Here is a 13215-nt window from a genome sequence, read left to right on the forward strand (position 1 = left end):
ACGTACTTTGTCTTGAGCATCTCAATTACTAGCAAGTTAACAATCTACAGAAATGAAAATAGTGCACTAACAAGACATACTGTTAAAGGAGATTATTATTTATATGGTTGTTCATAAGCAGTACTGCTGGAAATAATCTTTTAATGTTGAGGGGTTTTGTGATCCTCTTCAGCATTGCAGGATCAGGGTTCATTTCAAAGGAATAATAATGGAAATAGTTTACCTTTTTAAAAAAATGTTAAGCTAAATATATTTTTCTTCAGCTTAGAGCAATAAATGTAGATCTCCAGACTGATGCTGCTCTGCAAGTGGATATCTCAGATGCACTCAGTGAGAGGGATAAAGTGAAATTCACAGTCCATACAAAGGTAAAACCTGGGTTTGTACACGCAACAGTTCTTAATTATATACAAAAGAGAGTTTGCTTAAACTGTTTGTTGAAACAAAGTGTAACACAATCCAGAGGAAATGAGAAAGTAGAATTATCTCATGTTTACGAGACTGTGTAGCTACAGTGCATAATAAAAAGATACCTAAGAGTTTAAAAACTGTTTAGAAGAAAGTTATGTTCTTTTTTTTTTTGTATTGATGTGTTATTATGACATTCCCATGCCTATTAATTAGCCTATTTGCAGGTAGCATATTTAATGTACATGAATATATTTCAGTTTTTTAAATTCAATTAGATGTTGTTATAGTTTCAGATTCTAAAAGCATATTTTGTAAATGTATTACATGCAGGGATCATTTAAAATTACTTTTGTTTATGGCTTTTTTTTAAGATTTGAATTTTTATTCATTGCAGAGTGACTGAATAATTGAAGTTGAATAAAATATCTGGACATCATTAATCCTATCTCCTCCCTCACTCTCACCATTAAATTAGCGTGCACAAGAGCACATTGCTCAGGATTTGTCCATTTGGGTTTTGATTATAGAATCCTTGAATCACTTAGGTTGGAAAAGACCTCTAAGATTGAGTCCAACCATTACTCCAGCACTGCTGAGTCCACCGTTAAACCATGTCCCTAAATGCCACATCTACATGTGTTTTAAGTACCTCCAGGATAGTTGCTCAATCATTTCCCTGGGCAGCCCCTTCTAAAACTTGACAGCCCTTTTGGTGAAGAAATTTTTTTAATATCCAATCTAAACCTCCCCTGGTGCAACTTGAGGCCATTTCCTCTTGTCCTCTCACCTATTACTTGAGAGAGTAGACCAACTCCCACCTGGCTACGGCCTCCTATCAGATAAATGTAGAGAGTGATAAGGTCAACTTCTGATATTTCTCCAGCCAAAACAGCTCCGGCTTCCTCAGCCACTCCTCATCAGATCTGTGCTCCAGAGCTGCCACCAGGTCTGTTGCCCTTCTCTGGACACGCTACAACACCTCAGAGTCTTTTCTCTCCTGAGGGGCCCAGAACTGAACACGGGACTCGAAGTATGGCCTCATCAGTGTCCAGTACAGAGGAACAGTCACTTCCTTGGTCCTGCTGGCCACGATATTTCTTATAAAAGTCAGGATGCCACTGGCCTTCTTGGCCACCTGGGTGCAGACTGGATCATGCCCAGCCACTGTTGACCAGGTTCTTTTCCACTGGGCAGCTTTCCAGCTGCTCTGCCCCCAGCCTGTTGCACTGTCTGGGGTTGTGACCCAAGTGCAGACCTGGCTCCTCACGTTGTTGAACCTCCTACAGTTGGCCTCGGCCCATGGATCCAGCTGGTCTAGATCCCTATGCAGATCCTTCCTGCCTTCTGGCAGATCAACACCTCCACCTAACTTGGTGTCATCTATAAACTGACTAAGGGACACTTGGTTCCCTCATCCAGATCATTGATAAAAATACTAAACAGAACTCCAGGATTAAATATATAAAGATATTAGACATTTCAATGGGAGCAGACACTCCACAACCTCTTATGGCAACCCATGCCAATTGATTACTGCGCTAATTAAGATGAGGGTAATTACTGTGGTGTGAACTTTTGGAGACTTTTTTTGTTGCTCCCTCAAGGCTTTTTCTCATGTAGTAATGAAAAATCTTGTTTTTTGTTGAGCTTTTCTTCCTCCCTACCTCCTTCCCCCCCATAATTCTACCTCCTTTTACCCTTCCAGAGTTCCTTACCAAATTTCAAACAAAACGAATTTTCTGTTGTCCGGCAACATGAAGAGTTTATTTGGCTTCATGATTCTTTTGTTGAGAATGAGGACTATGCTGGCTATATTGTAAGTACTGGTATTCTTTTGGTTTATATGTACCATTTTCTGTGGGCTGGATCAAAACTACTTGAGACTGCTTTTAAATGCAGAGAAAACAGCAGGTGTTCATTCCTTATAAAATTAGATAAGCTTCTCTAATACTTTAATTTATGCAATTACTCAAAATTAACTGTTGAAGCCAGCTTGGAAGAAAGCTACAGTAGCTGTCATACTTTCTTGCCCTTTACTCCTAAGAAGTGAGTAGTTTAATTTGTTTCCAAGTGTATTTTTATGCCACTGTGTTAAAAGTGTGGGAGAGGGTTGAACTGTATAACTTGGTGGTATTGTTTCTGCAAGCTAATGTTTAACTTAGTTACAAGTTTCATGTTGCCTTTTGTTTTAGCTGGAATGGTAGACTTTTTGAGTTCTCATTATAAAGATCAGAGTCATTTTTCCATAAATAAGAGGAAGGAAAAACCAATTTAAATACCATGTAGAACTACAGGGGACCTCAATATATAATAACTCACAGTTTGAAGTTAATTTCAGGCATTCCAGGAGCAGAGGTCTCAAAACAGGCACCGTATGATACTGCATATTAAAAATGGTGCTGCTTTTCATATGTTAATTGCAAATAGGAATATTTGTCATCTTGGTATGAAAGTTAGGTATTCGTTTTGTGTTTGGGGGGTGTTTGCCGATTCAGAGGGTAAACAGATATTTCTAATTGATTAGTGGGTAAATTATAATGAGTATAATTTAATCAGTGATGGTCATACCATTCTTGAGCTAGTCTTTTCCTAGTCAGAAAAGGTATTTGAAATGATTAGATCTTCAGTGTGGTGATAACTGGTTTCAGATGGTTGACTATATAGATGTTGGATTTTTCTTTTCTTTTCTTTTAATGTGTTAATGTAATGGGCCAATATCAGTAAACTAAAATTTAAACATATTTAGTTCTGTGTTCCTTTCCTGGCACCAGTTCAGGTTTAGTTTGACTGGTGTTTTCTCTTTCAGTGTTAATATATTGTATTACAAAATTAACCTAGACCCTTGTTGACTGGGGGCTTTGTTACTTCAACACATATGTCTTTAATGTCAGCAGTGTTGCAAGAAAGAGCTGGTGCCTGCAAACAATAAGGAATGGTTTTCTTGGTTTACAGTTCTGGGGAGTTAGAAATGGATGGTGTGGAATTCTTTTTTTTTTTTTTTTTTTTTTTTTCTTTCTTTAAGTAAGAAATAATCCTTACCAAATGAGCTAAACCAAAACTAATTAAGAATAATTTTTCCAAGTTTTAAGTCATTGTCATGGGAAATGAAGTATTATTTGGATTCTGTTGTAATTAATCTGGAGCCATTAGTTAATACTTTAGTAATCTTCAAGGACACTTGACCGAAATTGGTGTAGTAATGCAGCACGAATAACTCATGAATGAGAGACTTTATCCAGAAATGTTGCAATGAATGATGAAAGAGAGAAACATGTATTAAAAAGCTGCAGGCAGTCTACAGTTCCTGTACTGTGAATGGGTGTTGTTTGACTGAGAACTTAAAAAAAATTGGATTCAATTCCAGATTCCACCAGCACCACCCAGGCCTGACTTCGATGCCTCCAGGGAGAAACTGCAGAAACTTGGAGAAGGGGAAGGATCAATGACTAAAGAAGAATTCACCAAGATGAAACAAGAACTGGAAGCGTATGTCAACTTGATTACTACTTTATTAATTCATTTATATTTGAAAACTTTTAATGCTGTTTGCTGTCCCATGTTTCTGATCTTATTGATAATGGTTATTTGTGAAACACAGACTTGAGAATCCAGTTGTTATATAACCAAGGTTAATCTTAATGATCATGATCAGTGCCATTAGGAAAATTGTAGAAACAATTTCATGGAAGGTCTTCTAAAACAGGAAATAAATCAGCTTGTTCTTGAGCATTCTTTCATAAGAAAGAAAGTACTTAGATCCTGTTCTTCATAGAACATCTGCAAAGGGAGGAGATAACCTCTATCTTTTTTAGTTCTGGTGTTCCACATTTGATAAGTATAATTAGACTTTAGGGTAATACATGCAGTGATTGGGAATAGGGAGTTGTGCATGTGGTTGGTACTGTAAACATGGATGCCAACCTTCTGTTCCCCAAGAAATATAAAGATTACTAGAAAATTCCTTTTTTGACACTTTTTTTGAATTTTTGCACAAGGAGAATATACTTCCTGAAAATACTATTTTCCCTTACTATGAATTTAATTTATGTTGAAATAACTGCTCTGAAGCTTCTTGTTCCATATTTAGTTACACAGTGAAGTTTCTCCTTGCTTCGTCCATTTTCTTTATCATGCATTCACTTCTTTGATCTTTTTCCTGTCATTGGTTTCAGTTTTCAAGTGTATATTTACGCTGCTTCTAGACTGCTTCTATCAAGAGCTCTGAATTGGCAAGAAAAGTACATAGAACTCTTACAACTGCTGCTTTCTCTCCGAACTTCAGCTGCTGTGAGCAAATGTCTTAAAAAGCTCTGTATTAGTGAGATGTACAACATAATTTATAGCAGAGTAGATATACACTTCATATGCAGAAAACTGGAAATTAGCAGAACACTATAGATTTTAAAGAATCTGGTTTTCCAGCGGCCCTGATCATGATTCTCTTGTGGTCTGGTTAGGGGTTGGATAACACAGAAAACTTTGGGTTTCTTCTACTGCCACCTCCATCCTCTGCATCCTCCTTTTTTGTCTTCACTGAATGACTACTACTCTCACTGAGATCAAACATCTCCCAACACTGGCCCTGCTGGTTTGCTGGTATGTAAATCTTAACCTCCTTGCACATAGTGGAAGGAAAAGCACTGATTACGATTTCACTGTTTGACCTCAGAATGGGAAAAAGAGCCCTTTCCTCATTTTTAGATGAGTTGCATCTTACTCAATTGAATTTGCAATGCACAATGAATTCTAGCAAACTGTTATTGATAAGAGTGCCTTCCTCTTAATTAAATTGCAAGTGAGTAATTGCTTTGAAGTTGAGTTGGCTGAACGGGGCAACTATGTGATTGTCATGGTTAAATGTGGTTTTTTGTTGTACCTATCAAATGCAGCTCTTAATTTCACTTTTAGAACCACTATGAAGTGAGACATCAATGTAAGCTTTGGCTCAAAAAGGCTAGGTGCTTTAACATGAAATAAAAGACTGTCTAAACAGCTAACAAAACTACATAAACATATAAATAAGGAGGGTGCAAATGGGCAAGGGGATGGAGATGGGGAGGAAGGAATTTGCACATCAATACACAGTGCTGAGGGACTGGAGCCTGTACCTTAGTTTCTTGATTTTTGGGGTGCTGGGGAAAGGACAATGAAATGAAGTTACAGCAAACCAGTGTCTGTTAGCTAACCATAAAAATTAGAGTGTATTTGTTGACTCTTTGTTAAAAGTCTCTCTGTAATGTGTTTGGGCTTCAGATTTCTCCCTAGTTTCAACATCGCAGTATTTATGTCTATATCAAACATTGGAGTGATAAACTTCAGTATATTGGCTTGTAATTTTGTAGCCTGACTGAGGCTCTCTTAAAGCTGCTCACTAGGTTTATCTCAAACTTAATTGCTTCATATGAAATTCTTATGTCTGTCTTATTTCTTGTTTTTAGTGAATATTTGGCAATATTCAAGAAGACAGTTGCAATGCATGAAGTGTTTTTGTGTCGCGTGGCAGCACATCCTATTTTGAGAAAGGACTTAAATTTCCATGTGTTCTTGGAATATAATCAGGATGTGAGTATTGAAAACTGAATTGCTGGCAAGAGAAATCACGATGTGCTTTTATGGCAGGGTGGAAAACTGATTAAGAGGGAATTACCTCCTGGAGCAAATTACATCAATTCCTTCATGCCAGACATATTTGTATTGTAAAAGTTAGAAATGCATTTAGTCTGTAGGAGTTCATTTTCTGCCAGCTGGGGAACCAAATGCACTATATGTTTTAACCTCAGCATCAAAAATATTACTGGAAATCCAGTATATTTTGGATTAAAAAGATGAGCTTTTGGTGGTGGTTTCATTTGACAATATACTTTTCTACTCTTTGAATTATTTTTATTTGCTGCAGGGAAAAAATGATGCAACAAAATGGAACACTAATTTTTTAGGATTTGGAACTGTGGTGTAAATTCTGTTGCTAACAAAACTAGAGAGTATTTCTGATGAAATATTCTGATAATGTTAATGATGTGAGTGAAAATGTTAATTTTTTTCTGAGTATTGGACTAGTGTGGCTGTCCACAGGTAACATACTGAACTGAGATAATGGAGAGTACTTTTGGACTCATAACTCTTTGGTGTTGGAGACAGTGGTTGCTCCTATTCTGCAGAGAGTTTCAGTTACTTTTTAAAATTGCAGGAATCAACATTGAGTGGAAGAAATTATTACAAAGACTGGCTCAACTTTATACAAACTTAATTAAAAATATGTTACAGAGGTTACTCTGTAGAAATGCTTACCGGTTCAGGCACTCAATTTACATAAATTGGGAGAAGTTAGATGGGCAGGAAGAGTGTGAGGAGGCTTAAACCAGCATGATCCTCTGGAAGTTGAAGATCTGCCATTCACCAAAGAGTGAAACATGGTTGTATTATCTCAACAATCATTACATCAACTCAGCTATACTGTGCATGATAAATACTGTGTTATTGGTAACTGAAATGTACACTCTGTACATTTGGTACTATCTACAGGTGCGAGAATGGTTCTGATCTCTTTTTTTTTTTTCCTTTTTTTTTTTTCTCCTGGAATGGTATTTTAGGTGATAAAAAAAACCAATCTAGTAAATGAGGTAGTCTTCATTCTGTATGCAAGGTGCCCTGTCCCCATTAATGCAGAGTATAAGAATAAACAGAGAACGGGAAAACTGTTTTAGGTATAGCAAGTAGGGGTATGTAGTTCTGTTTCATTTTTTTTAAAGCTTGTATTGCCTCCAGAAAATGAATTAACTTGATAAATTAATTTGTTTTTCAGTTGAGTGTTCGTGGGAAAAACAAGAAAGAGAAACTTGAAGACTTCTTCAAAAATATGGTTAAATCAGCAGATGGTGTCATTGTTTCAGGAGTAAAGGTGATTACTGCTTCACATAGAAAGACTTAAAATGTATTAACATTTGTCCTTTTTTAATGAAGCAGAATTTTACATAGGTACAAAAATGGGATTTTTATAGATACCTAACTTAAGAATTAGTGCAGATCATGGGTGAGAACTTATGGCCTGGATGCAAAATAACTGAGAGCTTTCTTGTGGCCTTTCAGTACTCTATGAAATTAAGCACCTTTTTTTTTTTTTTTATGCATAGATAATTGATAATCTGGTTGGGTTTTTTTTTGTTCAGGCCTGCCATTTTATATAGTGGAAAGGAGAACTGACAATGGCTTCTGTTCAGAAGTTCCTAATGGAGTGAATTTTCCCAGTCCTGTAGAATCTGTTTCAAGGAGCAGCAGTAGAGGTTATATGATTTTTCTCAGTATATGTAAGAATGTAACTGAGGAAAAAAAAGTAATGAAAATTCAATTTAATTCTTACTTTTCCAAAAGCTACAAGATCATTTTTATAGCAAGCAGAAATTCTGCAGAGGATGATTTTTAATCTCTTTTCTTTCTAGTGGTAACTTTCCGTTTGGTAGCAAATTTTAAAAGAGTTAAAAGTTTCTAGGTTTAAATTTTTTTTTTTTTTGAAACTGCTGGAAAGTGGATATAACCATGGTATAATTATGACTTGGAGAAAAATATAAAGTCTAAATAACTTCGAGTTTCATAAGAACATTGTTCAAAGCCCATGTTGTAGGCTATTCCATGGTATTGAGCATCTATGTTATTTTAGAGGGTTTTTAAAAACAAGTATAAACCAGTTATCTCAAATGATAATACAGACAATATTAACATTTACCTTTGTTTAACAAATTGAAAGAAGTCTGTCATTAAGATCAGTGTTCTGAGCTAGGAGTTCAAATCATCTTGTCTGAGACCGCAGCCTCTGTGCTACTGGGTGACTTTCATCCCTTCTCCCCTTTTTCTAAGTAGATTACATGTATTCTATTTTTCTGTCTCCCTTTGTGACCCTTTGTTATTCCTTCATGTTTAGTTATATAGACCTTTAGGATATGTGTTGCAAATTCTTAATTCTTACTAAATTCTTAATAAAACTTAAGATCATGATATAAGTGGAGAAGAAATCAGTTTGTATAAATGGTGTTTTAGAGAATATAAACAGATGCATTTCCTGTCACAGGAACAGTGAAATGTACAACTTTACTCAATTGCTCTGTAGAGAGTGGGTAAAATCCTCTTTTTTTAATCGTTCCCCTTTTTTGTAGGATGTGGATGACTTCTTTGAACATGAGAGAACATTCCTTGTAGAATATCACAACCGAGTCAAAGATGCCTCTGCCAAATCTGATAAAATGACAAGATCACATAAAAGTGAGTTTTTTTCCCAGGGTAAAAATAGTACTGGTTAAAGTGTACATAAGTTGTTAGTGAGGAGAAGTAATTTTTAGTTCACTTTCTGCATGTGAAAAGTGAATTCATTTCTCCAAGTGTAGCCTTCAGAGTCTGAAGTTCAATCTGGCTTTCTAAGTTTAGGCTTTGCTGCAGTAGACTGGATGGAGTAAGAATGGCCTGGTGCAACACTGAGTATATGTTTATGCTTCATGCTGTCTGCTTGAAAAGAAATACACTTTAAGTATTAATATTTTTTTGAAGCCTGACTTAGTCATTTAGGTGTAGAGGTTGGTAATATGGCAGTACATGTGATTTTACTCCTAGTGCAGTTGTTCTTGATAGGATGTGGTTGATTCCACCAAGTGCAGTCTCTTGGCAAACTGGGCATTGCATTACCTTGCTAACAGTTACCTTTGCTCGTAGCAAACTCCTGTTTGGGCCATTGTTTTTAGACTGGGTTTCCATTTTTTAGCCATTTAGCGTGGAGACAGGAAGGCGTACCTTGAGTAGCCTGGTTTGCAGGATCTCTTTTCTTACTGAGACAAGATTTACCACTTGCCTATTGATTTGTCTTCATGAGCTGAGTGCTAGCCAACTTGATTTCTGAAAGCTCTAGATGGTCTTTTCAAGTGCAGTTCATTTATTTGAGAAAATGAAAAATCTTTGGGTTAGGACTATCGTGTTTGATTTAGGATTACTGTGTTTTGAGAAGCTCAGAAGAAATTGACCTGTGTTGCTCTTGATTTTAAGTTTTTCTGCCTAGATAAATCAAAACTGATCTTCCATAGTCTGTCTGTTCCTTGAAGTTTGGGTCTGATTTACAGATACTGTTTTTGCTGTCTACAGTAATATAGTTCATACAAAACCAGGTGACAAACCTTTTATGAATCTCCATTGATAAGATCTCTAAAATGGATATTGGATAAGATGTTAAACTAAGAATTTTCTGAGTTCTTCAGATGCTTCTCTTGCTGTTGCATGAACACTGAGTCTTTTGTAGTTTTAGTATCTATGCTAGAAAATGGAAAGAGTCAGTTACGGCTAAATGAGCTAAGGGCCCTGTGTCTGCATTCAGTTCCCACCTGAAGTGGTTTCTGGTGGTTTTGGTTGCTTTCATAAAATGAGAACTGAACTTCATTCATGATAATGAGGTGCCAAGATTTATTTACAGAGTGAGAAAGCCGTTTACATTAGTTGTAGAAGTGGGAAAATCCTTTGAAATGAGGTTGTAGAGGATCTGATGAGAAAGATTGCTCAAGCTCATGACAAAGCTTCATTGGCTTCCAGGCTCAAATCACATACAATGTTTACTGACAACTTCTGTCAAGCTGTGAATTGGGAGAAATGGCACCTTTTGAAATTCTGGCTAGAGGAGTAGAGCAGTGACCTGGCAAACCTGTTTTGTAAATGGGCAGTCTGTAGTTTATGGATAACATGATCAACAGAGAGATGCAGGTCTTGCATAGACACCAACTTGCTATTTCCACCAGAAAATAAATTTTTATGTTGAAATTGGAGGGATAGAAGGGGAGATTAATTGCTTCCTAATACCATTTTTCACTGTAACCAGCTGCATTGATGATGTATGGAGTAATGAAATATGTGGAAGCTGACCCACTCAATCTGTTAAGGTTGTGTTATTAAGAAAAAATAATTCTGCTTAAAGGCATATAAACTTCAGAAATAACAAACAAATATATTTTCCTGTTCTTTGCTTGGATCTGCTAGTTTTCATCATCCATTGAGTTAATAGTTTAAGCTTTTTTAAAAAGCTCTGTATGCAAAGATTTATTTTTTATGTTTTTCATATTATATAGCAATACCTCACTAGTCAAATTATGCAGCCTTCTTACAAATACTGCTTCTAATTTCATTGTTTAAAATGATTTAAAACTAATGCTACTTTAACCAGTGACTCCTTGTTGAAGATGTAAGGGTTTCCTAAAAATGGGGATGTGCTAGAAAATGTGTTGTGTATATAGTGCTGTATTTGTCTGTTACTGTTAAACTGTGATTTTTTTTTCCAAAGAGTTTTAAAATAAAATTTAAATTCAGACTTTAACTATTAAGTTTGTACATTTTCCACCAAAGTAAAACCTAAAAAAGTTGCACAGTAAATTCACCTAGCAGGTTCTAATTGCATAAAATACTCCTAGGTAAATTACAGATTGTGCAATTTGGTGAAAGTACTGTTTTTACTGTGTGAAGTTCTCCTTCCTATTAAGTGATGTTATCACAATTTTATTTCTACTTTTGTGTTAAAGCATGTCCTTTTAGAAAAATACCTATTTTTGAAGAAAAGAATTCCAAAATTTTCAGAAAGAAGAGGAATGAAGTAGTAAAACAAGTGCTTGTTTGTTTTTCTAGATGTGGCGGATGACTATAATAGAATTGGTTCTTCGTTATATGCATTAGGAACACAGGACTCCACAGATATATGCAAGTAAGATATTGTTAATAACCTACGTGGTAATTTGCTGTGTCTTAATGGTGGCCTGCTGAGATTGGTAACTCTTGTTAGGAGAAAACCAGAATTTATTACAGCTGTATCACATTAAAACATTTTCTTCTCTAGTATTTAATTTCTTTAGCAGACTGCATTTAACAGTTTTGTTTTAATATTTGTCTGTTAAAAAATGCTAATTTCTATAGTCTGTAGAAAATTGCACAGTTAAGATGGAAAAGTCCTCATCAAATAAGGAAAAAACCCACAATTTCTTCACCATTTAAAAAAATGTTCCAAATGCTTTCTTACACGCAGCAAGCACAGGTCTTAGTCTGAGTATATGGATTTTCTTTTTGAGTGTACCAACATCCTGAAAAATAGTTCTGCTGTTCTGGCAAGCTTACTGCCCTTGGGAAAACAAAGGAATTGACAGAGATCCCCATAACTTCAGAAAGGTGTCTCTACGTACAGGTGTTTGTCGCTTAATCTTTCAGTGTTTTGCTTGAAGATGAAGTCTGGTGTATCTGACAATAAAACTTAGTTAACTAGCTTAAAGATGTCAGTGCTTGTCAACATACCCACATAGTTAGTGTGATGTTGGTGTCAGTGTGACAACAGGTAGGACATGAAAGTTAACTCTCTAATTTACCTGAATTACAGTGATATAATTCCAGATGTGGTGATAGCTTATATACCAGATACTTTGATGATAGTATTGATATTTGTTGTAGTCTATTAGGGTGTGTCAGAAATCACATCTGTCTTCTGTCAAAATAGTATCATTTGACTGTAATTCAGTCTGCTGTAAGACTGAAGCCGTGTATTGTCTCCTGCAGTGGAGATGTTTCCACACTGTTGCTCAGCATCCCTGAATTCCAAGTAGGACATGTGTCATGTTTACTGTGTGAAGAAAAGTACATTCAAATTTCTGTAAAGGACACTTGCTAATAGTGTAAGACCATTGCCCATGGTGCTGGTGTTAGGGGTTTAATTCAGAGAAGCATAAAGAATCCTTGAGGAGCTGAGCAATTATTCTTTACTTAAAAATATCCATCTGTTATGCTTTGTTTGTCCCTTGCCTTTCTTACATTGCACAGTTGCCACACGTTTGAAGTTTGAAACTAATATGTTCTCTGAGTTCTGTGAATTATAACTGTAAGCAATGCCTTTGCAATCTTTATTGCCAGACACAGGCTATAGTGTGAGTTCTAGAAAATAATTAGACTGTTCAAAACAATGTTGTAATATGAGTTGTTTCCTTTGCACAGGTTTTTTCTGAAGGTGTCAGAGTTATTTGACAAAACGAGGGTATGTACTATGAAACAGACATCATGTGTCAACAAGGCATTAATATGTGGATTGATATGGGTGCTTTTAAATGGAGCGTTTAAGCAATGTGTAGTATGGGATGAGAAAGCCTAAGATTTCAGTCCTATGTTTTGTAAAATGAACCCTAGGACTCCTCAGTCTACCAAACATTTCTAGGCAGTCAGCTGTAATACCCTTCTGTTCCTCTAAAATGCATAGAGATCTTCCATACTTGTTACTGGGAATCACAGAACTTGTTATGGATAAAAGAAATGAAGAAATGGAATCCTTAATCCAAAAAAATGGAGGTCATGCTGCTTTTTTTTCTGAAGCCAAGATCTGTTTTTGCACTTACTTGACTCAAAAGTAATGTTGCTTATGCTTGTAACCAGTATTTCAAATATCTTCTCTTTTGCCTTACTTGTTTGGCTTGGTAGAGAGAAGATGTATGTCATGTATCAGGAAAACATTCAAATTAAAAATGTGTGCATTTCCTAAACTGACAATTGTATCTGCATAAACACATACTTTAAAGAAAATTAACAGAATTACTTGCTTTGACTCAAAAATGTTGCATTTCAGAAATCTTTTTTTTAAATTAGGGTTTAAAAAATGCATTTGCAGACTCTATTTCTAATCTGTTTCAAATGCAAGCAAATTAGTTTATTGCTTTTTTAAACCATTTAGCATGTGCAGTTACACAATTAGTCGGCAATAGTCCATTAACAATTTGTTTTTATTTGATTTCACCAACAACATAAAGCTGCTTGTGCAAC

At 35.7% G+C, this 13215-nt stretch overlaps 1 protein-coding gene across 2 annotated transcripts in view; it reads left to right on the plus strand.

The window, feature by feature from the left end:
- The window catches only part of SNX6 (sorting nexin 6), a 29809-nt gene that overhangs the window by 5491 nt on the left and 11103 nt on the right, over window positions 1–13215 (plus strand). For both annotated transcript variants that reach the window (XM_053946420.1, XM_053946419.1), the window contains exons 3-10: window positions 264–368; window positions 2117–2227; window positions 3776–3897; window positions 5850–5973; window positions 7214–7309; window positions 8559–8664; window positions 11053–11128; window positions 12400–12439. In XM_053946420.1, coding sequence (XP_053802395.1) covers window positions 264–368; window positions 2117–2227; window positions 3776–3897; window positions 5850–5973; window positions 7214–7309; window positions 8559–8664; window positions 11053–11128; window positions 12400–12439 — 780 coding nt within the window. The remainder of the gene's footprint in view (window positions 1–263; window positions 369–2116; window positions 2228–3775; window positions 3898–5849; window positions 5974–7213; window positions 7310–8558; window positions 8665–11052; window positions 11129–12399; window positions 12440–13215) is intronic.

Source organism: Vidua chalybeata, chromosome 6 (assembly GCF_026979565.1).
Source record: "Vidua chalybeata isolate OUT-0048 chromosome 6, bVidCha1 merged haplotype, whole genome shotgun sequence".
Taxonomy (NCBI): domain Eukaryota; kingdom Metazoa; phylum Chordata; class Aves; order Passeriformes; family Viduidae; genus Vidua; species Vidua chalybeata.